Here is a 23498-nt window from a genome sequence, read left to right on the forward strand (position 1 = left end):
AGCAAGGACACAGCAGCATAAGTAAAGTACCACAGCTTATTGTAAAACGAAAAGTCAACGTGATTCTTCAAGCTGGATCAAGTACTTTGGCACAGGAACCAAACTAGTTGTTTCTGGTAAGTATGTTTATTCTTGATTGATTCTATTTACCAGAAGAAAAACAAAGGACAGAAAAATTGTACCGAATAATTTAATATAAAAAAAGGAATTTGCACATAAGCCATGTATTGCTCTCGATCTGAATGTGGAACTGCCAAGGACACGAATGGATTGAATGAGGGGAGTTTTGGTCCTAATTAGTAAAGTGAGTACAAGTGTAAAAGTCTGGAATATTTACTGAATAGCTGTTAAGAATCAGGAAGGAGGGAAATGGAGAGCTTTACATTTAAAATATTGGGCCAAATTCATCTCTCATGCAACTCCATTAAAAGAGTCCAAATGCCAGCAAGTGTAAAATTCACAGCACAGGTTTCAATTTAGCAAGTGTGAGTTTGTTATTGTTAGTGCTATATCAGTGTACGTTGAGTAATGAAGGAAAATTGCCCGAGGTGCAACAATCTTCATGTTCTGAGTACGTGTTTTTAACTGAAAGTATCTTTTCCCTTTTGTGTATATTTCTGCACTTTTTGCAGAAATACCAAGAATTTAAGAGCTATTAAGAATAATTCACCATCTCATCCTTTAAAGGTGACCTTTGCAAACAGGTTTCAAATACACTGTTAGGACCAGGTGAGAAATCCAGTATTAAATAAAATAGATTATCCTGAACTGGTCAAAAATCACCCATCACAATTTACCATGGCATTACTAAGCACTGGACCACTATTGTAGAATGCTGAAGTATTTTCAATACCGGTAGTTTCCAATGCTGTTAATTTGGCATATTTCACAAATTCTAAATTCACTTTAAAAGAAAAATAGATTTAAAAGATTTAACTGGGATTTGGCCCTTGTTCCATAATGTTCCATAGGGAAAGCTACATTTAGGCTGCTAAAATATGCATCTCAAAGTATCTCTCTCCTTTGTCATTGAGACTTCAATAGGAATATAACCAATCCCCAAGCCTACTGGCCTTTTATGATTCCTTTTAATTATACTGCACAGGAAAGCAAAATTGTATTAGACAGTTTTACATTTGAAACAGTTCAGGAAACCACTCAAAATAGTGTTTGGTGGGTGGAAAGAAGTCATGAAACATCCTGAGAAAAGCGGATAGGTCACAGTATACTGTAGAATGAGTATTTTTTTCTAATTATGTGTTTATATTTATATTTTTAATATGCAGCCATTTGACCACTCTGACAGTACTGGATAAAAAACACTGAAATTTAACTGTAATATCCATTTCCATCAATCCACTAAATAAGAGAAAATAGTACAAGGGATAGTTCAGGGGATTGAGCATTGGTCTGCTAAACCCAGGGTTGTGAGTTCAATCCCTGAGAGGGCTACTTAGGGATCGGGGCAAAATCAGTACTTGGTCCTGCCAGTGAAGACAGGGGGCTGGACATGATGACCTGTTGGGGTCCCTTCCAGCTCTATAAGATTGGTATGACATTAGGTCTCAACTGTGAAACAGATCTTCTCCGTCAGTGAAATGAATGATTTTCTTTCAAACAGAATTTAAAACCTACCAAATTAATATTAATATATAGTATTTGAAAAGACCAATGTAAGCTTACCCTGAAAAATACATTGAATTCTTTGGTTGAATTAACTGGCTCTCAGTTGTGTCTATTTAGCAATCTTTGTTCAGATCTGATCCCTCTGAATAGAAATGTCTTGGGCAGATTTTTTAGTAAGTTGCAACACTGTGGGAACTGTGAAAATCTTTGGAACTGACACAAAACTTGTCATAACTAGTAAGTTTTCAGACAAACTACTTTAAATGTTTCATAATGGCAAAAACCTATCAAATTAAGCTCAATAATTTATCTCAATGCAAGAAATGTATCCCGACTAAAATTTTATTACGGGTGTAATCATTAGAAACACTAATGTTAATGAAATCATAAGTCACTGGCCAGCAACAGAAAAATGTCATAACAATCCTTTGCTCTTTTGGGTGTAAATAATACCAGGTGCTGAGCACCCGCAATATCCAATGGTTTCAGTGGGAAATGAGAAGCGTTCAGAACTTCACAGGCACATTCGGCCCTTTGCTGGACGAAGCACATAATACAAAATTTAAATTACAAGCATACCATTTACTTATTTTTAAATAAATTCTGACGGCATAACGGACTTTGTTCTCAAATAGAACATCAGCATTATTTACGTATGATAGTTTACCTGTACGTGGAATGCAGATTGCAACACACAAAAATAGTTAGCAGTGAGTCAATTACAACATAAATCTGCAATCTTCCCTTTAGAAAACCTTCCATTGAAACTAATAGGAATTTCTTCTGAGCAACGAGTGAAACCAAAGGGCCCAAAGTCAATTGCCATCTTAAAAAAGAGAAGTGATACATAAATTAATAAAAATATATCACGTATATTCTTTTACATCATGCCTTCCTTGTTAAAAGTTCAACTTAAATAAATTAGACAAGCAAGGTGTTTTGAAAAGTTAAGTTGGACCAAAACAACAAGTAGCTCCACATTGGAAACTATAATTGACTTGGAAATTAAGGGTCTGATCTTCTTAAAGTATCACACGCAAAGCCCATTGAAGCCAAATGAGTAAAATCCCATTGGCCTCAAGGGCTTTTAGAGCAGACCTAAAGTGAGGCCAGGATTTTGCTCATGCAGCTCCACATTCACTTATGCAAACACGCATGCTGCTCATATATGTACAAAATTCAGATTTTATATTGGCTAGACACCCATCTAACAATGTGCAAATATAAAATACTACATGTGCTTGCAGAAGTGTCAACATATAAATGTGACTCCAATTTCTAAAAACATCTAATGAGAAATGCCAGAAATAATCATTAGTTTTTGCAAAGCACAACATCACTGGGCAGGAAGCTATGTAAAGGTGTTTTGAATACATATAATACTTGAGTGAATAAATCATTTGGTAAACCTACTGTTCAAGCCCAATCCTGTATTCCTAGGTGGTTTTCAGAAAACTCTAGAATAGCCGGACAGCAGAAAAATAAGCTGAAATCATTTTAGAAAAGAAACCTTCACAAGCTTTGACATTAGTGGGACTACTCACAATGCATAAAATTAAGCACATGTGTAAGACTTTGTGGGAACAGGGCCTTAGTATTTATTAATCTATTTGTGTCTCAGTTGACTAAAGACAATGGGTGACATTATCAAAGGAGCCTGAATTTCAAAGGGATTTGGGCACCTAAATCACTTCTTGCTAGCTTTAAAAATTCCAACCAATATATTTTGTGGGGTAAAGGCCAACTATTTTGTTAAATGGCCTCTAATTTTTCACTTCAAATTAAGTGTTAGAACAAATAGAGAATGCACATGATACATGGTGCCCATTTGGGAACCTTCGAAACTACTGAAATATCAACAACCTTCCGTTTCTTCTTTGTGATGCACGTTTATAACATGAGAATGTTGCCTCGTTCTGTAGAGAATATTTCTTTGGCAGTTAGCTGGGTTGGGAACCTTATTTTCTTGGTTGTATCCCACAGTGACAAACAGGAGACAGAAATTAGCAGCAGTAAGAGTGTTTTGAACCTGCTCACTTCTTGTGGGAACTAGTACATTCAATATACTGTTTTAAAAAAAATGTATTATTTAATGTCAGCCATATGAAATGAGCAGACAGTGATTTTAATGGGGAAGTCTTCTTTGGTCTAGTTCAGTATTTATTATTTCATGCACTTACACAAACACAGGGATCAAATAATCTTTTAATCCTTTCTAGTTCAGACTTAATAAAAATATTTTGGTTGTGTTTTATCCAATTTATAACAGGCAACAATTTTTAAAAATTTTATGAAGTGACAAAAATTTGGTTTTTTTTGCAATTTTTTTGTGATCAGCTCTATTCCTAGAGTGACAAAATAAATACAGAGGCAGAATTATTTAAAAATAATTCAGGAGACACAGCAGACGTTAACTAATTGGCACTTCGCTAATCCACTCCAGGATTTGGACACAAGCAGCAACATCCCCTCTATTCCTCAGCAAAGATTTGATAGCTGAGTTCTGTTCAGGGCTGGCTCCAGGCACCAGCTCAGCAAGCAGGTGCTTGGGTTGGCCAAGGGGAAGGGTCAGCACGTCGGGCTCTTCGGCGGCGAGTCCCTCGGTCCCTCTCGGAGGGAAGGACCTGCAGCGGAATTGCCGCCGAAGAAGAAAGTAGCGCCGCGGCGCTGCCGCCGATCGCAGCTTTTTTTTTTTCCCCGCCACTTGGGGCGGCAAAAACTGTGGATCCGGCCCTGGTTCTGTTGAGAGCTCCATTATTAGAAATGCTTCATAATCAAGATTTTCAGAAGTGATTGACTAAAGTTAGGCTCCTAAATACTTTTTGCGGCATTTAAATGACTTGATTTTCAGAAGTGTTGAGCATTATGCATAACACTCCATTACATTTGCCAAATACATGACCAACGCATTTTAGGATGCATCATCCTTGCTAATTTCTTAATTGATATTTGTCATTGAGGGATAATGTTAATGTATTTACTGTAATTTCCCAAAATGGCATTCAGCAACAGTTTCCCCAAAGTTGTATCAGCTGAATCTGCAATAGAACATATCTTGTATGTTTTTATATCATTTTAAGGTGATGTAGCAGAGCGACAACTCACCAGTACAGCACCTCCTCCTGGCTGTCTCAGGAATTAGCTCTTTCCAGCCCAGAGCACCCTCTGCAGGCCGGTGTCTCACCTGCCGCTGGCCCTGTGTCCCTCCCAGACCCCGGTGCCCTTTGCCCAGGGGTTCTGCCCACCACAGTACCCCCTTGCTCTAGGTCTCCCCACCCAGGGGAACCCCCAACCCTCTAAACCCACCTTGTCTCAGTTGCTACTGCCAGTCATCATCTAGCCCCCGCTCCTTGGGGCTGACTGCTGTCTGTAAACCACTCATTGGCAAGGGGGTTAGGATCTGCTACCTTTGCCTATCTCTAGGCTGCCCCTCTGCAGCCCCAGTGCCTATTTGGCCCTTTTAGCAAGGCCAGCAGCCTGCAGTTTTTGCTGGCTGGAGCTCCTCAGCTCCCTCTGCCCTTCCCCAGCACTACTCCAACTCAGGTACCCTACTCAACTCCCAGGCGGGCAGGTCCTTCTCTCTCAAGAAGCTAGAGAGAGAGAGTGCTAGCTTTTGGCCCACTGCCCTCTTATAAGGGCCAGCTGGACCCTGATACGCTGGCTACAGCTGTGGCTGCTTTCCCCATCAGCCTACCTTTTCCAGCTGCAGCCCTCTCCAGGGCTGCTTTAACCCTTTCAGAGCCAGAACGGGGTGACCACCCCACTACAGGTGAATAACTGATTAAAAAAATTCAAAATGGTTCAGTTTTTTAGTGTGGAAAAGGCTTAACGATTACTTTTCTAACTCTCTTTTTAAAGGTGTTAACCAAGGTTCTTAAATAGTATATACAGTTAGTTCAGGGCACGTTTATCTCCTGATAAGTGATATTTAACAAGAGGTCATATTAAAAGGTTTGTGGAATCTTTAATACCCTTCCCTTCAGGTACATCTAAATTGTAATAAAAATCCTGTGGCACCAAGTCTCAGAGCCTGGGTCAATTGACGTGGGCTCATGGTCTCAGGCTTTGGTGCTAAAACCTGCAGTGTAGACATTCAGGCTGTCACTGGAGCCTGGGCTCTTAGACCACCTCCGTTGTTGGGTTTCAGAGCTAGTGCTCCAGCTCAAGCCTAAACATCTACACTGCAAGTTTTAGCTGCACAACCCCAGCCCAGCAAGTCAGAGTCAGGAGATTTGGGCCAGTCGTGGTCATGCCGCAGGGCTTTTATTGCAGTGTAGATGTACCCTTCCTCTCACTATCACGGTGTCTTTATACACAAATTTTGGGTAAATAAAGGGGAGATTTTCAAAGTCACAAATGTTTTGAAATGAACCAGAACATAAAGCTGTACTCAGCATTCATTCAAAAAGTGTTTAATATGTTTGGAGTCTGGAAGCTAAGTTAGTGGGCACTCTCATAGATTCTTCTGTTCCACAAAAACCTGCATTCAATTTAAGCATGTTAACTTCTGCAATTCCAACTCCCTAAAGCTGTAACTCATAAGTCGTCAATTTACTCCTATCTTCAGAATTTAATAGGCAGTAACAATATATTATAGACTTAAAGTAGATAAAATACATTTGGCAGTGAGATATCGTTCTCATGCTGAACTCAGAGTTAAGATTGTGTGCTTGCGTGCAATTTGGAGGAATTGGATGCAAGGAATGAAATTGCCTCTCTCTTCTACTTTCAAATCTGTGAATTCTTTCTTTATTGTTTCAAAAGCAAAGCATGATACGTATGATGCAATTCTGAATTTACTTAATTCCTAACAAATTCATTTCTCTCTCCCAAATGAATCCAGACACACCAGCAAAACTTGATTCCACCAAGATTCAGGTCCTACCTCTTTCTACTGAACAAGATGGGAAAGTATCATACATGTGCCTCATTCAGGATTTTTATCCAAATGTTATTAAGGTGACTTGGAAAGATGAGGAGAAGAAGAATGCAGAGAACAATGCAGTGCACGAGGAAATTTGGCCCCCTGGTGACGATAACACATCATACTCAATAAGCAGCTGGCTGACCATAGATAAAAATAGCAACAAGAATTATAACTGCAACTATCAACATGAATTCAATGCAAATTCTATCTCTATCAAATCTCCAGGTATATACTATATTATTAAAACTAGTTCTATATATATTTAGAGAGTTCACTGTTTCTTTACAATAAAATGTATTGCTGTTCCTAAAAGGGTTTGCGCTCTCCAGGCCAATATTAGTTTCCATTTCTCCATAAGTGGGCTATCACTGAAGCTTGTTTCTCCATCAAAAGCTCAGTTTTGGCTCCTCTCCCCCCATTGAAAATCTTTCTGCAATGAAAGAAAATGTTGGCTGAGCTCCTCAGCTAGTGTAAATCAATGTAACTCCACTGAAGTCAATGGAGCTCTGTAGATTTACACCCGCCAGAGACCTGGGCTAGAATGTTTGGTTTTGAACAAGTGCTATATACTGCAACAAAAATAATAACACACAGCATCTAGCTTATTAAAACAGACCAGAAGAATTACACAAAACAAAATCAAAAAGATAATGCAGGAGAAATCAGCTTCAGAGAAGTAATTTCGGTTTGGTTCTTATCTGAGATACAATAAATTAATAACAGCAGATACAAATTTATCTCTTTCAAATGCAATGGAAAAGAAGGGTTTATTGACCTTCCCCCTCTTGCACATCAAAAATACCTAAGAGATGGGCCTTAGACTCTTCTCCTCATCAGGACTATTTCCTTCTGTCTCTTGTACAGCTATTAAACAACATTACCACTACCCAGAATGCCAACAATCTCAGGCTCCCTGAGGCTAGAGACAAAATTAGGCAGTCAGGTTTTTTCTGCCAAATATATGTACACATTGCAAAGGGGCAAACACAACTGGGTAATTCAGTGGGACAAAATGCATCCAGTACTAAATGACCAGAAGCTTGCATACACAGAAGTGCCAACATCCAGAACCTGCAATCAGATCTGCTAGTTCCGACACTGGTGCTCAAGCAAATGCCAAAGACTTCAAGTGAGGTCGTTACAGACACAGAGGTCTGCACTGCCTGAGCATATATTAACTTTCCATATTTGAATCACTGTAGTTATAATACTTTTACCATCTTTCTCTTTGAATGTCTTTCAGGAAAAGTATGACTTAATTTTCAACAAGAATCCCATTTGACAATTAAAGCCCTCTTTACGTGATATGCTTTTATCCTTTCAGACAAACATGTAGTGTCTCAAACCATAGGAAGTTGTATCAACAAACCTGAAAATGGCACCACGCTTTCCACAGGTAATTGTTTCTCAGTTCTCATTTTCTATACAATACAGTTAAGAATTAAGCACTATTTGATATGGTTAAGACAAAACTGAAAATATTTTCTCTTTCGAAAAGGTCCAAACACAACTACTGTAGATGTGGAACATTGCTGTAAGCATAGGCCCCAACTCTGTGGGGGCTCCAGGGCAGGAGTACTCATGGAAAAAAATAGTGGATGCTGAGTACCCACCAACCACCTGCCGATCAGCTGTTTGGTCCTTCCAGCTGATCAGCTGCTCGGCAGGAAGCATTGGGGGGAAGGGCCAGAGCAGGGGTGGGGAAAGAGGTGGAGCGAGGGCAGGACGCGCTCAGGGAATGGGGCAGAGCGTGGGTGGGAAGAGGTCGGGCAGGTGCAGGGCCACAGGGAAGGGGGCAGAGCAGAGATGAGAAGAGGCAGAGCAAGGGTGGGACCTTAGGGGAAGGAGTGGAGTGGGGTGGAGCACCCACCTGGAAAGAAGAAAGTCTGCACCTGTTGCTGTACGTTAACATCTGCTGTGCGTTACCAAAAGGGTCCGAAACCTAATGCCCATGGGCAGCTCAGGTTAAACATTCTAGAAGTCCTGCTGAAATACATGTTTTGGTGGTATTTGTTGTGCTTTGTTAACATGCCACATGGGTCATTGTTCTTTAACCTGCACATGCCACTGTTCCTTAATCTAACATTTAACATGTTAAATTATCAAAAGTATTCAAAGCCAAAATTTTCAAATGGTGCATAAAGGTGCTGAAATCTGTTTGGTCTTCAAGCTTTCAGTGTAATTTCAGTACTTCTGAAAATCAGACCATTTGATTGATCAGCTACTTGGACACAGATTCAGAATAAACTTAGGCACCCAGGCCTGACAATCTGGGCCTAAAATCATGGCACCAGCCTATTATAAGAAGCACTAGCATTCTGCTTACTCCTTAGCAGACACCAGCGATACCAGCACTGAGAGTGCCTCTTTGTTTCTCTCAGTGCTGCTGGATGGGAAGGTATGAGCAGAATGTAGACCCGTTTAGACAGAGTCAGATATTGATTTATGCATAATCAGATTAGGTGGTATAATTACTGCAATCAAATACAGGGGCGGCTCTATGTATTTTGCCACTCCAAGCACGGCAGCCAATAGGCTTTTGGCGGCATGCCTGCGGGAGGTCCGCCAGTCCCGCGCCTTCAGAGTACCCGCCACCGAAACTGTGGGACTGGCGGACCTCCCGCAGGCATGCCGCCGAAGGGAGCCTAACTGCCACCCTCACGATGACCGGCAGGCCGCTCCCCACGCATTTGCTGTGCTGGTGCCTGGAACCAGGCCTGATCAAATACCATGTATATCTTACGCCATCACACACGGTTTTATATTTATTTTTCTTTGCAGCTAGAAGTTATGCAACGTTAACCAGTTGTTATTGTTCTATTTTGTGTAGATATTACAGAGCATTTCATGCACAGGACCGCCTATTTAATATACATTGTCCTACTCCTGAAAAGCACCATGTACTACGTCATCGTACTCTTCTTCATATACAGGATGCAAAGTCCAATCAAACATCGGGGGAAAAAACCTTAAACTTCTCCTTATACCTTCCAATGTCAGCATTTGTGTCTCAAATTTACTTTGCTTTGCTATAAGCCTGCTCATATGAAACACCTTGCTCTAAGACATGCATTTCAATTTGATTTTGTTGGTTAATTTTCTAATTAGCACAGATGGTTTCTTCTGCTTAAGAGCGAACAGTTTTATATGTGACCATTTTTCCTATTTCATTATTTTAATTTTGTAACTGTGGAACTTCAAGGGCTGAGGCTACACTCCTTGATTTCAATAGGAATTTTACATCACAAAGCAGTGCAGGATGATCTCTTAGTCTCTTAGCCTGCAAAAACACTTGTGCACACAAAGAACTTTTTCTATGTGGATAGGCCAATTTGCAGGGGTAGAGTCCTAATCTGTAATTTAAAATGATTTGTCATTTCATTTCTACTAAATACATTTATTTGCTTTATAAAACAAAAACAGGCTTCTGAAATATGACTAATTTTTTTAATTGACATATTAATGGATTTTAAATAAAATTCAGCATTGCAGAATTCTGTCCAGTTTATTTATTTAAAGGAAATCAATTCTAGGAACTGTAAGAGAGGGTTCTCTAGTGGTCAGAGACCCATTTGTTTCATCCCCTGCACCCAACCATGTAACATATTTATATGGCTTTTGCCACGGTAGTATTTGAATGCCTCACAATCACTAATGCATTTATTCACACAACACTGCTGTGAGATAAGGAAGTATTATTATGCCCATATTACAGATGGGGAACTGAGGTCTGTAGAGACTAAGTGACATGCCCAAAGCTACATGGAAAGCCTGTGGCAGAAGAGAGAATTAAACCCAGGTCTCCCAACTCCCAGACTAGCACTAAGCACTAGACCAGGTCTCCTCCCTTTAGCTCCAACTCTATCTGTGTCCCCCTCTCTCATATCCACCCCTCCCCTTCAGCTCCTATCCTCCTGCACATCCATGCCTATACACACCGATATTCTTCCCCTGCCACTCCCTCTAGTCCTATCCACCACCCATTACTGACAGCCCATTTCCTCCTCTGCTGTCCCACCTGTCCCCTCCTCCCCGCACTGCTTCCTGTATCTCACTGCTTTCCCCCACTTCTGGCAAACATCCCCACTCCCACTTTGCTTTTTCTCACACTCTGGCTCCTGCACCTATCTCTCCGTGTATTTCACCCCTGTCCCCATCTTTCCCCCACTCTTCACCCCTCTGCATTCTCAGTCAGGCTGCTTCCTATTCTTCCTCATCGCCTGGGTGCTAGCAGCGGGGGTGAAGAGGCATTGATCACACAGAAGAGAGTGGGTCCTTGCTCTCACATCTGGTGCTAAAGTGGCCTGCAGCAGCAACAGTGTTGTCAGCCTCAAAACTTGAGCTTTTGGCAAAGCCATGTGAAAAGTAGCCCCCAAAATCACGGAGGTTGGTGATACTGCTCCTTCCACACTCCCCCTCCCCCAGCAGTAACATTGTTCCCTTCCTCCCCGCAGCGCTCTAGTGCATACGTCCCAACCTTTCCAGTGGCTAAAGTGGGCTACGGAGGGGCAGATGAGCCAAACCTAAGTGGTGCCATGACCCCATGTGCTAGGTCACAATGCCACTTGGTGGGAGGTCTGGGGCAAACAGAAGATTGTGGGTGTCTAAGGACAATCCCACAAAATCCAGTACTTTGGGTAATATTGGTAATATAGTCACTTCCCCTCCCCGCAGTAACCCCCAAGGGGTGTACACATACAGGCTGTTGTTGGCCCTTGTTCCTCCCCGTACCTGTGGCTGCAGCATCCCTTTCTCACACTGCTCTCTCCACTGCCTGCCTGGCCCTTTGTTTTCTGGTCCCCTCACCTCCTGCCTCCTCCTCTTCCTCACACGTATTGAAAGCAAACAAGCGTGATGGCTAAGGATACAGCTATGTCACGCTTGTCACCACTCTCACAGGCTGGGAACTTTGCTCGTTACATGGCCTCTGCTGCCACGCAGTATCAGAGAGTTAGGTCGCTTTGATCAGCTGCCACACATTAACAGTTTGTGACTTCACTTTGAGCCAGTGGGTCCAAAGGTTCCCATGACCATGGAATGACTTGATCTGTTTTTACCATGACTGTGTTTGGCAAAGGTATAAGCAATTGAAAACAGGGTCTTCTAATGGGAAGTTTCAGGCAATGTTAACTTACAGTCATCTATACCTAAAGTGTGCCATCTATAATTAAAATGTTTGTCTATATCATGCACCTTGAAATTCAGGCCCTGCCAATATCTGTCTCTTACCCCTTCATCCAACAAACCCATTTTTATTAAATGTAAACACCTATGTTAATTGTGTTAAGTTCCTCCTCTATCTTGGTGGGTCCTACGCTTATTGGCGGATTTTCTTGTCTCAGAGATTCACCATGTGGGTTGGGGAACAGCCCAGAGACCTTCCCCTCTGGAAGAACCCACAGTCCAGGTCAATTGGGAGGTTTGGGGGGAACCCAGGCCCACCCTCTACTCCGGGTTCCAGCCCAGGGCCCTGTGGACTGCAGCTGTCTATAGTGCCTCCTGTCAGGGCCGGCTTTAGGCCGATTCAGCCGATTCGGCTGAATTGGGCCCCGCGCCAAGAGGGCCCCGCGCTGCAGCTGTTCACCCCACCCCCAGCTCACTTCCCCGTCCTCCCCTGCCCTGCACGCCCCGCCCCCTCCCCTGCTTCCCGCGAATCAGAGATTCGCGGGAAGTCTGAGACTAAGCAGCAGGGGCGGGCCCGCAGCACGAGGTAAGCTGGGGTGGGGGCGGGAGAAGGGCTCCGGGGAGGCGCGGCCCGTTCCCGCAGGCCCCAGCACGGCCCCCGTGGCCCAGCTCCGGCCCAGTCCCCGCGGCTCGGGCCCCCCCGTCCCCCCCCCCGCGGCGCGGCTCGGGTCCCCCCCGGCCCCCCTGCGGTGCGGCGCAGCTGGGCTCGGAGCCCCCCCGGCCCCCCGGCGGCGCAGCTGGGCTCGGGGCCCCCCCGGCCCCCCGGCGGCGCAGCTGGGCTCGGGGCCCCCCCGGCCCCCCGGCGGCGCAGCTGGGCTCGGGGCCCCCCCTGCGGCGCGGCTGGGCTCGGGTCCCCCCCAGCCCCCCGGCGGCGCGGCTGGGCTCGGGTCCCCCCCGGTGGCGCAGCGCGGCTCGGGCCCCCCCGGACCCCCCGGCGGCGCGGCTCGGGGCCCCCCCGGCCCTCCCCCGGCGGCGCGGCGCGGCTCGGGGCCCCCCCCGGCCCCCGGCAGCGCGGCTCGGGTCCTGGGGGCGGGGCTTGCAGCAAGCCCCGCCCCCAGAAATCGGGCCCCGCTCTTGCTAAAGCCGGCCCTGCCTCCTGTAACAGCTGCATGACAGCTACAACTCCCTGGGCTACTTCCCCATGGCCTCTTCCAAACACCTTCCTTATTCTCACCACAGGACCTTCCTCCTGGTGTCTGATAACGCTTGTGCTCCTCAGTCCTCCAGCAGCACACCCTCTCACTCTCAGCTCCTTGCACCTCTTACTCCCAGCTCCTCGCACTCACACCACAAACTGAAGTGAGCTCCTTTTTAAAACCCAGGTGCCCTGATTAGCCTGCCTTAATTGATTCTAGCAGCTTCTTCTTAATTGGCTCCAGGTGTCCTAATTAGCCTGCCTCCCTTAATTGGTTCTAGCAGGTTTCTGATTACTCTAGTGCAGCCCCTGCTCTGGTCACTCAGGGAACAGAAAACTACTCATCCAGTGACCAGTATATTTGCCCTCTACCAGACTCCTGTACCCCACTGGTTTGGGTCTGTCACATAATGTATAATTATGGTTGCGCATTTAAAATAGAAAAACGAGGAGGCGAGAGGATGATTATTCTATTTCTCTTTTATTCACTCTCTTGGGTTCTAGAAGTGGGGAGATTTTGACCAGTTCTTACAACCTATCACAGAAACCATTGTTAGTCTATAGCCTTCCATGTCCTACTTTATATTGTTATTTATCGCTCATCACTGAAGTGTCTGAATGGTGATGCGTTAGGGTGATCCCAGTTGGCATGAGACAGGGTTATCTAAGCTGCTACAAAAGAGATGGGGTTAAACAGCTTCCCTTCCTGCTGTTGCAAGTGCTATGGAGGATAGGATTAAAATTCAAAATGATCTGGACAAACTGGGAAAATGATCTGAAGTAAATAGGATGAAATTCAATACAGACAAATGCAAAGTACTCCACTTAAGAAGGAACAATCAATTGCACACATGCAAAAAGGGAAATAACTGCCTAGGAAGGAGTACTGTGGAAAGGAATCTGAGAGTCATAGTGAATCTCAAGTTAAATACAAGTCAACAATGTAACACTGTTGCAAGAAAAGTGAACGTCATTCTTGGATGTATTAGTAGTAGTGTGGTAAGCAAGACATGACACATAATTCTTCTGCTCTACTCAGTAGTGGATTAATGCATGGGCCCACGGAACTCATGCCCAGGGTCCTGGCCAATTTGGGAGCCCCCACAGGGGTGCTGAAACCTGTGTAAAAGTGGGGGGCAAAAAACACCAGGACTGTGACCCTACCCCCTGCTCCTCCTCTTTCTCCCAAGTCTCTGCCCCCTGCAACTCCGCACCCTTTCTTGCATGACCAAGTCACTTATCCTCTCCAGGTTTCAGTTTCTCCAGCTGTGAATAATACCTGCCTCACATAGACATTGAAGCTTAATGCATTAAAGTACATTGAAATTCTTGGATGGAAAGTGCAACACCAGTGCAAGTTATTATGCATCATGATTAGACTATGGCTAAAATTCAGTTTTGCTCTCTCCATACTGGCAAGACCAAATCATATTATAACTACCATATTATATAATATATGACTATGACTTGGTATATTTGCTAGGTAAAAAGACAACGATGGATGTAATTTGTGAAATCTCCCGCTGTTGCACTAACATCAGTACAGCCCCACCAAGGACACCAAGTGCAGCAGTGCTAGTGCTGGCATTTTTATGATGGTGTCACTTAATCCTGCTCAGAGCAGGTCTAGAAGAAATAGTGGTAACAAGCGAGTGAATGCTATTGCCCTCACTACACCAGTTCTCCCAGGGCTCACCAGTGAAGATTCACCAGCACTATTGCAACGCTGGGAGATATTCCCAATAAAGTCCTGGGTAGTAGACAAGCCCTTTGACACAACCACCTGCACATGTGGGAGGAACCTCTCTCTGTATGTTCCTTTTCAATTTTTCTTACCCACTGTCAGTTATTTCCCAGAATTATTCTGCAGGTGAGTGAGGTCGGGGTGTCTGTGTCTGTGAGACAGATCAAATACTCTGGTTAGTTCCATTCCAGTTGCTAAATTCTCATCCACACCTAGTCTGAAATGAGGTGGGCTTTCTCAGATGTTATCTCTGTTCTGTTTTAAAACGTCTGTGTATGTAGAGGAAAATATTTTTCCCCTCCCCAGCAGCTATATAAAAAGATACCAGTAAATTGGTAACCCACAAACAAAAACAATCCCAACATACAGCAAAATATATATCTAGGGTACAGGCTCCCAGCTGCAGTCTATGGAGCTCTTTGTGCCAGTTGCTAGAGAGCTGGCTGATCACATAATGCTGGTTCCTCCTCATTACCATCTATTAAATTTCAGTAATACAGCTAAGAACGAAATTCTTTCCAGGTATCATTTTTGCAGGTAAGCAATTACTATAGGGATGTGATGTGATTGCGGATGGTAGAAGGAGGAGGTGGTCAATGCTATTGGGAATGGGACAGGGTTTGTATTCCATGAGATAATCTCTCTTTTCATATATGGATCACACGATGAAAATGTTTGAGAACCGTCTGATCCAACAGTCTATTTACAACATTAAAATCAAATAGAAGCCATCATCTAGTTTCCATTTTAAGGAGTGAGGATTCGTTAACAGAAAAGTTGCAAGGACATGCAAATATAGTCACTGGGAAGAGAATTAATATATCAGCTGTACGCTGGCACACAAATGTGAAATTTGTTAAATTCTCCAACCAATCAAGAGACCAGGAATACTTCATTAGGAGTATTTTCCCAGCTACTGGTTAGAGTACCTGGTTATTTGAGCAAGGACACAGCAGCATAAGTAAAGTACCACAGCTTATTGTAAAATGAAAAGTCAACGTGATACTTCCAGCTGGATCAAGGACTTTGGCACAGGAAACAAACTAGTTGTTTTGAGTAAGTATTTTTATTCTTGATTGTTTTTTTTTTTTTTGGTAAATAGAATCAAGGGACAAAAAAACTGTACCGAATAAATGAATATTTAAAAAGGAATTTGCACATAGTCCATATATTGCTTTTGACCGGTGTATGGAACTCCCATGGACACCAGTGGGTTCACCGAGGGCAGTATATAATCCTAATGAGTAAAGTGAATACAAGTGTAAAAGGCTGCAATATTTACTGAATAACTGTTAAGAATCAGGAAGGAGGGAAACTGAGAGTTTTACATTTAAAATATTGGGCCAAGTTAATCTCTTGTGCAACTCCATTGAAAGAGTCCAAATGCCAGCAAGTGTAATATTCACAGCACAGGTTTCAATTTAACAGGTGTGAGATTATTAAAAAGTTTGTTATGGTTAGGACTATATCAGTGTACGATGATGAATCAAGGGAAATTGCCTGCGGTGCAACCATCTTCAGGTTCTCAGTAAGTGGTTTTACTGAGAGTATCTTTTCCCCTTTGTGTATAATATTCTTTATCTGATTAAAGCTACAGAAATAATTCAATCAATACTATAACTGCTAGGTAATGTTGAGTACATAACAGTATTTATAATACATTCTCTAGCAAATGTCATTTTCTAACCTATATTTTAAGAGCAGGTTAAAATGTAAAGTGAAGCACAGAGACTGTGATTTGCCCAAGGGCAGAGAGGGAGAGCCAGAAAAAAAAGGCAAATCTCCTGAGTCTCACTCTGGTGCTTTAACCACAAGACCATCCTTCCCATCCAGGCACATTGGAGATCACAGGACTAAATCCTGCTCATCCAATGAAATTAATGGAATCGGGTGGTGACCAGGAAATCACCCCACTCAATTTACCATGCAGTGATGTATGTCAAGGAGCAAAACACATTTTTGGTAGCAAAAAGGCACAGGAATTCACAAAGTGCATAAACATGGTTTAGTACTCACACAATTAAGTGGCCGATAGCAAGTCTTGTTCAAATTGTGGACTTTATATTTAAAATATGAACTTCAGAATTTTAGTCTGATGAAATTCATAACTTGATAATTCATTAGTTTTTGTAGAGGATTTCAATGATGTGAGTATGGAGTAAAGTACTTTGGCTCGGGCACCAACTTGGTGGTTTCAAGTAAATTTCTCAAGATGTTTTCAAAGCATATATTTACTTTCTGTATTTACTATGCTTGTTACCCAGGACAAAATCAAGTTATTCATAAATATACTGGGTGAAATCCTGATTCCACTGAACTCAAAGGCAAAACTCCAATTGACTTCATTGGGGTCAGGATTTCACCCGTAGTAGTCTCTCTATTTCAGAATGAACCAGTTACACTTGTATAATCAATGAGAATAATGTAAATTGCTTGGAGAGCTTGTTTAGTATTGTCACACTGTGCGATGATTATGCAAAAATATTCAGAAGTGGAACCACTTATTGTTAGCAGTAAATGTGAAATATTGAACTTATGTTTTTTCTACAATACCATATATTTAGCACCCCGTGATAGGAGTTGTTGAGCTTCTTTAATGCTCATTCATTTAAATAGGAGGTAAGGATGATCACTGCTTGGCTGATCTGTCCATTAGGTAGCATTAAAAGGTACATTTCTATTAGTAATATCTTAATGCAATTGTGTTTTCTTTCCTAAAAAAAGCTACAGTTCAGGAAGGCACTTAAGCATGTTTCCATTCGTATTCATCAGTAAGCATGCGTTTAACTAAAGGCCAAATCAAGGCCAAAATGCAGTAAATCTTGTTGATTCCATATAGTAATGGGGAATAAAGAGGTGTGCTTTTTTCCATAAACACGAGGTATATGTGATAGAGTAATCCTTTTAAAATACGATAATTGATCCAATAATATGATTCTCAATTTTATTTTTAAAGATGATTTCCAACTGTTAAAATGTTTTAGCCATATTTGGATTTCATGGGATTGAGAGAATTGTATGACTTTAATTAAGCTTATTCTTCCCTCCAGATACTGCTAAATCGTCTTCCTGGGTGCCTAGTCCGTGAGACAAACAAATATTTCTGAAGAGCAAATGTTTTCGGTTAGGGAATATTTCTGATTACACCAAATGGCAAAAATTAGCCAAATTTTTTCTCATGAATATACCCAATTTAAGAGCTATATTCTACCCTCAATCTGTCGTTGTCATTAGGAGCACTATCATGGAATGATGGCACCATGCAGGCTTAATTTTATAACCTCAGCCTATGGACCCTAATTTAAAAAGTAATTTGTTCCTTTCCACAAATTATTTGACATGCCCAAACTTAACCATGTTTTATCAGATTTATTTTAGGGGCAGATTTTCAATGGCACGTAGGTGCCCAGGAATGACAGTTAGATGTCTAAGTGTCTTTTACCCCTTTGAAATCGCCTCCACAGTTTTCACATTATTTTACAAGCACTCTCCTTATTTACTATTTTATTGCAAGGCCAGAAAGCAATTTAAATAGCAAATCAATTTTTTTTAAACCAACAACTACTTGTTCATCAATATAAAGATACTAGAGCTGTACAGTATTTTGCAAAGGATTTGCTCACTGTGATACTTCTAGGGGCTATAGTATTTGGCTCTGGTACAAAGATCATTGTAACAGGTAAGTTATGTGGTAATTACAGTAATGCAAAGATAAAGAGACTTATTGTGCTTATAGAAAAGCTTTTTATCACAGGAAAGGTCAACAATTGTAAGCTTGATCTTGTGAAGTACTGAGCACTTAATGTGAGGTTCTGAACACCATCAATTCCTATAGATTTCAGTGCAACTTAGGGCTGTCAGCACCTCATAGGATCTGTCCTCAAACACATCAACTTTTTAATTCCAGAGCAAACCTGCAATTTTTACTGATAGATTTAAAGTAGATTTTTTCAAGTTAATGATGAATATTTCTAAAGATCAACTATTAAATGTAATTTTTCAAAGGATGTGCCGCATGCAGGTCCTCGGGGTCCAGTTGCAAAAATTAAAACAAAAGAAGCAATCTATGAAGTAGTCAGCAACTTCCTATCTGAATACTTGTAGTTACACCAGTGTAAGTGAAAGAATTTGGCCCTAGAGATTGTCATCTTGTGTGAAGTACCTTGGCATTGCAGGCAAACTGACACTTGCAAATATTCTTAATAGTGTCTAATGATATATACTTGGGGCTTGTGTCTTCTTTGCCTTGCTCTTAGAAGCCATTTATGGTCACGAAAAGTCGATGGGAAATGCTATCATTCTGATTGAGTTGCATATTACACCCATTTTGCATTGGTATAACTGACTGCACAAACACAGGACAAAGGAAAATCAGGTCCTTACTCTCTCAGAATTATGCTCTGCACATTTATATAAATCAACTAGAACAGTCAGTCTATTTTAAAGCTCAATTCACAATCAAGTTTACCTTAGTACCCCTATAGCTCTGAACTAAAGATAAATTGTTGTAATGCTGCCAATTAAAATAAATACACTATCATAATTAATTCTAAAAATATCAGATCAGGATCAGCATGTTAAGTGAATAATCTATGGTATTAAGAATGTAGATACAATTTAGTTAGAATTTTAGTTTACAATGGACAATTTTCCTAAATTGTCTTCCCTGTATAAGATCCTGCACTCTTTGACAGACAAAACTCCCATAGATTTACCAGGTGTTTTGACTATGTAAAGAATGGAGAACCATGTCTGTGATATGTATAGATTATTTATTACTGCATGAAAACCTACAATTCCTCACTTAATTTATTAGTATATTAAACCCGTAGGATACAATAAAATGTTTTAGTAACAAAATATCTTCTCAAAGAGAAATATCAAGTATTGGCAAAAACAACAAGGAATCAGGTGGCACCTTAAAGACTAGCAGATTTATTTGGGCATAAGCTTTCATGGATAAAAAACCCACTTCTTCAGATGCATGTATCTGAAGAAGTGGGGTTTTACCCACAAAAGCTTATGCCCAAATAAATCTGTTAGTCTTTAAGGTGCCACCACACTCTTTGTTGTTTTTGTGAATATAGACTAACACGGATACCCCTAATATCAAATATTGGCTAAGTAAGTTCCTCCTAAGAAAAGAAAAACACCAAAAATCATGGAGAAATTCAGATCCTGGCACAATTTTAAATAAAATCAAAAGAAATTGTGGCTGTTTGTGCCAGTGCTGAATTTGATTCCAGAATTATAATAGTCGGGGCTTTTCCGTTCAAAGAACATGAGGTGAAATTCCAACTCCACAGAACTCAATAGCAATGACTTTTGGGCCAGGATTTTACCCATGTTGTATAACCGTACTTTGATTTCCAGCAGCTGAAGATCTGGCCCAGGAGTTTTTGTAAAGCACATGAACACAGTGAGAACAATTATATCAAAGTCTTCGGCTCTGGCACAAAGCTCATTGTTTCAAGTAAGTTCTATAGTAGCATAGAGAGAAAGTTACTTGTGATAATATAAATTTAGCAAATGCCGAGCACAATTTATTCAAAAAGGACAACAGACAATTGAAATGTGATATGCAATCTACAATAGAAGAATGAATGTCTTTACTATCTAAATGTGAGGATAATGTACAGAATACAGAGTACAGAGTAAAACAGATGAGTGATCACATTGACAATTATTGATATAGAGGGTTGTTCTCTTGTGTAGGGGTCAATACCCCAGACCAGGAGAACATCCATAGTTCCATCCTGTGTGGGGGGCAAGCCAAAGAGGCAATTCTAGGATACCCTGTGCATCAAAGAACAGTGGGGATCAGGGGGAGGGGAGTGGTGAGGGCATGGAATGGGCAGTGGGTCTGTAACTTGTGAGATCAACTGGTTAAAAGTCCAGCTAAGTGGGTGGGCAACTGCATGGATATTACAAAAGCTCCTGGACTATGATGTTCTAGCTAGGTTGGGGGAAAGATTTCATCTTCCGGTCCATCATATAGCTTCCTAGAGAAACCCCCTTTACTCTGCTTAGTGCGGTGACAAGAATTTAGCCTCTCGTATCACAAGTACGTATTTGTCAGGAGATGTAAGAGGTTAGGGATGAAATCTCAGCCCCGTTGATGTCAATGGAAGTTTTGACATTGACTTGGATGGAGCCCGGATTTCATACTAATTTTTTTTCTCTCTTGTTAAGGGCATAGGGACAGGTGGAAGGTCTGGGAGAAAGGATGTGCACTGGAACCAAGAGAGCCAAGATTTGTGAATATTGTATATTTCATTACTGACATGAGCATTTTAGATTAGTATTGTAATTTTCTATTGCACAAAATCAGTTCAAATTCATACTAAAACATAAATGCCATCACATAAGAGTGGAGGGGTGCAGGAATAAAAGGGCCTGATTCAGCATCAAATTACCCATATTTTTAATAAGCATAGTATTGAGCCTGTGACATACACTGTGAGCCCAGTCCTGAGAGCTTATGATCTGCCATTGACTTTGATGGGAGTTGAGGCGCCTCAGTACCTCAGAATCAGAGTCAGGTTTCTTCTCTGACATATTGAAATACTATTTTCGAAAGACAAGGAATTTTCCAAATTATGCAATAATTAGATGAGTGATTGTTCTCAAACACAAGCAATATGAAGGAAGATATTCTATCTGAATCAAATGCTTCTCTTGTTACATCAGTACAACTCTATCTCTGCTGTATTGAGAATTTGGCCCAACATGTTTTGTAGCCTGTCTATATCAGCCAGAGACTCTATGCAACATTTGCTATAGAAAGTCGAACTAGGATTTGGGCCTTCTTTCATAATGTTCAACAGAGCCATCTAGATTTACGTTGCTAAAATATGCATCTTAAAATATCTCTCTCCTTTGTCACTGAGACTTCATGCGGAATATAACCAATCCCCAAGCCTACTGGGCTTTTACAATTATACTGCACAGGAAAGCAAAATTGTATTAGACAGTTTTACATTTGAAACCATTCAGGAAACCAGTCAAAATAGTGTTTGGTGGGTGGGAAGATGTCATGAAACATCTTCAGAAAAGGGGATAGGTCACAGTGTACTGTAAAATGAGTATTTTTTTCTAATTATGTGTTTATTTATGTTGGTATTTTAAAAATACACCCATTCGACCAATCTGACAGTACAAGGACAAAACCACTGAGCATCCCGCAGAATTTAACTGAAGTAGCCATTTCCATCAATCCACTAAGAAAGAGAAAATAGAACGAGTCCAACATTAGGCCTCAAACATCAACCAGATCCGCTCTGTCAGTGAAATGAATGATTTTCTTTCAAACAGAATTGAAAAGCTACCAAACTACAGTATGTGAAAATACCAATACCAATACCAATGTAAGCTCACCCTGAAAAATACATTGAAATTTCCACCATTTCTTTGGTTGAAATAACTGGCTTGCAGTTGTGCCTATTTATGCTATGTTTCTTCAAATCTGGTCTCTCTGAATAGAAATGTCTTGGGGAGTTTCAACACTGTGGGAGCTGTGAAAATCTTTGGAACTGGCATAAAACTTGTCGTAACTAGTAAGTTTTTAGACAAACTATTTTAAATGTTTCATAATGGCAAAATCTATCAAATTAAGCTCAATAATTTATCTCAATGCAAGAATGTACACAGGCTAAAATTTTGAGTTTAATAATTTATTAACAACACTAATGTTAATGAAATCAAAAGTCGGTTACTAGCAACAGAGAAATGTCATTACGATCCTTTTCTCATTTGGATGTAAATAATACCAGGTGCTGAGCACCCTCAAGGTCAGTTGTTTCAATGGGAAATCAGAACTTCTCAGGAGCATTCAGCACTTTGCCAGATCAAGCACATAATGCAAAATTAAAATTACAAGCATACCATTTACTTATTTTTAAATAAATTCTGATGGCATAACGGACTTTGTTATCAAATAGAACATCAGCATTATTTCCGTATGATAGTTTACCTATAAAGTGGCATGCAGATTGCAAACACACACAAAAATAGTTAGCAGTGAGTCAATCACAACTTAACCCTGCAATCCTCCCTTTACGAAACCTCCCATTGAAACTAATAGGAATTTCTTTTGAGCAAGGAGTGAAGCCAAAGGGCCCAAAGTCAACTGCTGACTTAAAAAAGAGAAGTGATACTTAATGTAATAAGAATATATCACGTATATTCTTTTACAATATACCTTCCTTGTTAAAAAGTCCACTTAAATAAATTAGACAAGTGAGGTGTTTTGAAAAGTTAAGTTGGACCAAAACAACAAGTAGTTCTACACTGGAAACTATAATAGACTTGGAAATTAAGGTCTTAAAGTGTCTTATGCGAAGCCCATTGTAGCCAAATGAAAAAATCCAATTGGTCTTAAGGGGTTTTAGATCAGGCCTAAAATGAGGTGACAAATTTAAAACTGATTTTGCTCATGCAGCTGCACATCCACTTATGCAAACACGCATGCTGCTTATATATGTACAAAATTCAGATTTTATATTGGCTAGACACCCATCTAACCATGTGCAAATACAAAATACTACATGTGCTTGCAGAAGTGTCAACATATAAATGTGACTCCAATTTCTAAAAACATCTAATAAGAAATGCCAGAAATAATCATTAGTTTTTGCAAAGCACAACACCACTGGGCAGGAAGCTATGTAAAGATTTTTTGAATACATGCAAGATTTGAGTGAGTAAATCATTTGGTAAACCTACTGTTCAAGCCCAATCCTGAATTCCTGGGTGCTTATGGTGCATATGGAATGTAAGATTGAGCCCCAAATGTTGAACTAATTAGTGCTGGAGCATGAGGACCTAAATTGGAAAGAACAGAAAAATCAATTCCCTTTTTGGTGACAATTTCCAAAATGAGA

At 41.1% G+C, this 23498-nt stretch overlaps 1 protein-coding gene across 1 annotated transcript in view; it reads left to right on the forward strand.

The window, feature by feature from the left end:
* The window catches only part of LOC128831306 (uncharacterized), a 102797-nt gene that overhangs the window by 56867 nt on the left and 22432 nt on the right, over positions 1-23498 (forward strand). Inside the window, exons 3-6 of the mRNA XM_054017621.1 lie at positions 28-116; positions 6470-6778; positions 7878-7949; positions 9384-9515. Coding sequence (XP_053873596.1) covers positions 28-116; positions 6470-6778; positions 7878-7949; positions 9384-9515 — 602 coding nt within the window. The remainder of the gene's footprint in view (positions 1-27; positions 117-6469; positions 6779-7877; positions 7950-9383; positions 9516-23498) is intronic.

Source organism: Malaclemys terrapin, chromosome 2 (assembly GCF_027887155.1).
Source record: "Malaclemys terrapin pileata isolate rMalTer1 chromosome 2, rMalTer1.hap1, whole genome shotgun sequence".
Classification (NCBI taxonomy): domain Eukaryota; kingdom Metazoa; phylum Chordata; order Testudines; family Emydidae; genus Malaclemys; species Malaclemys terrapin.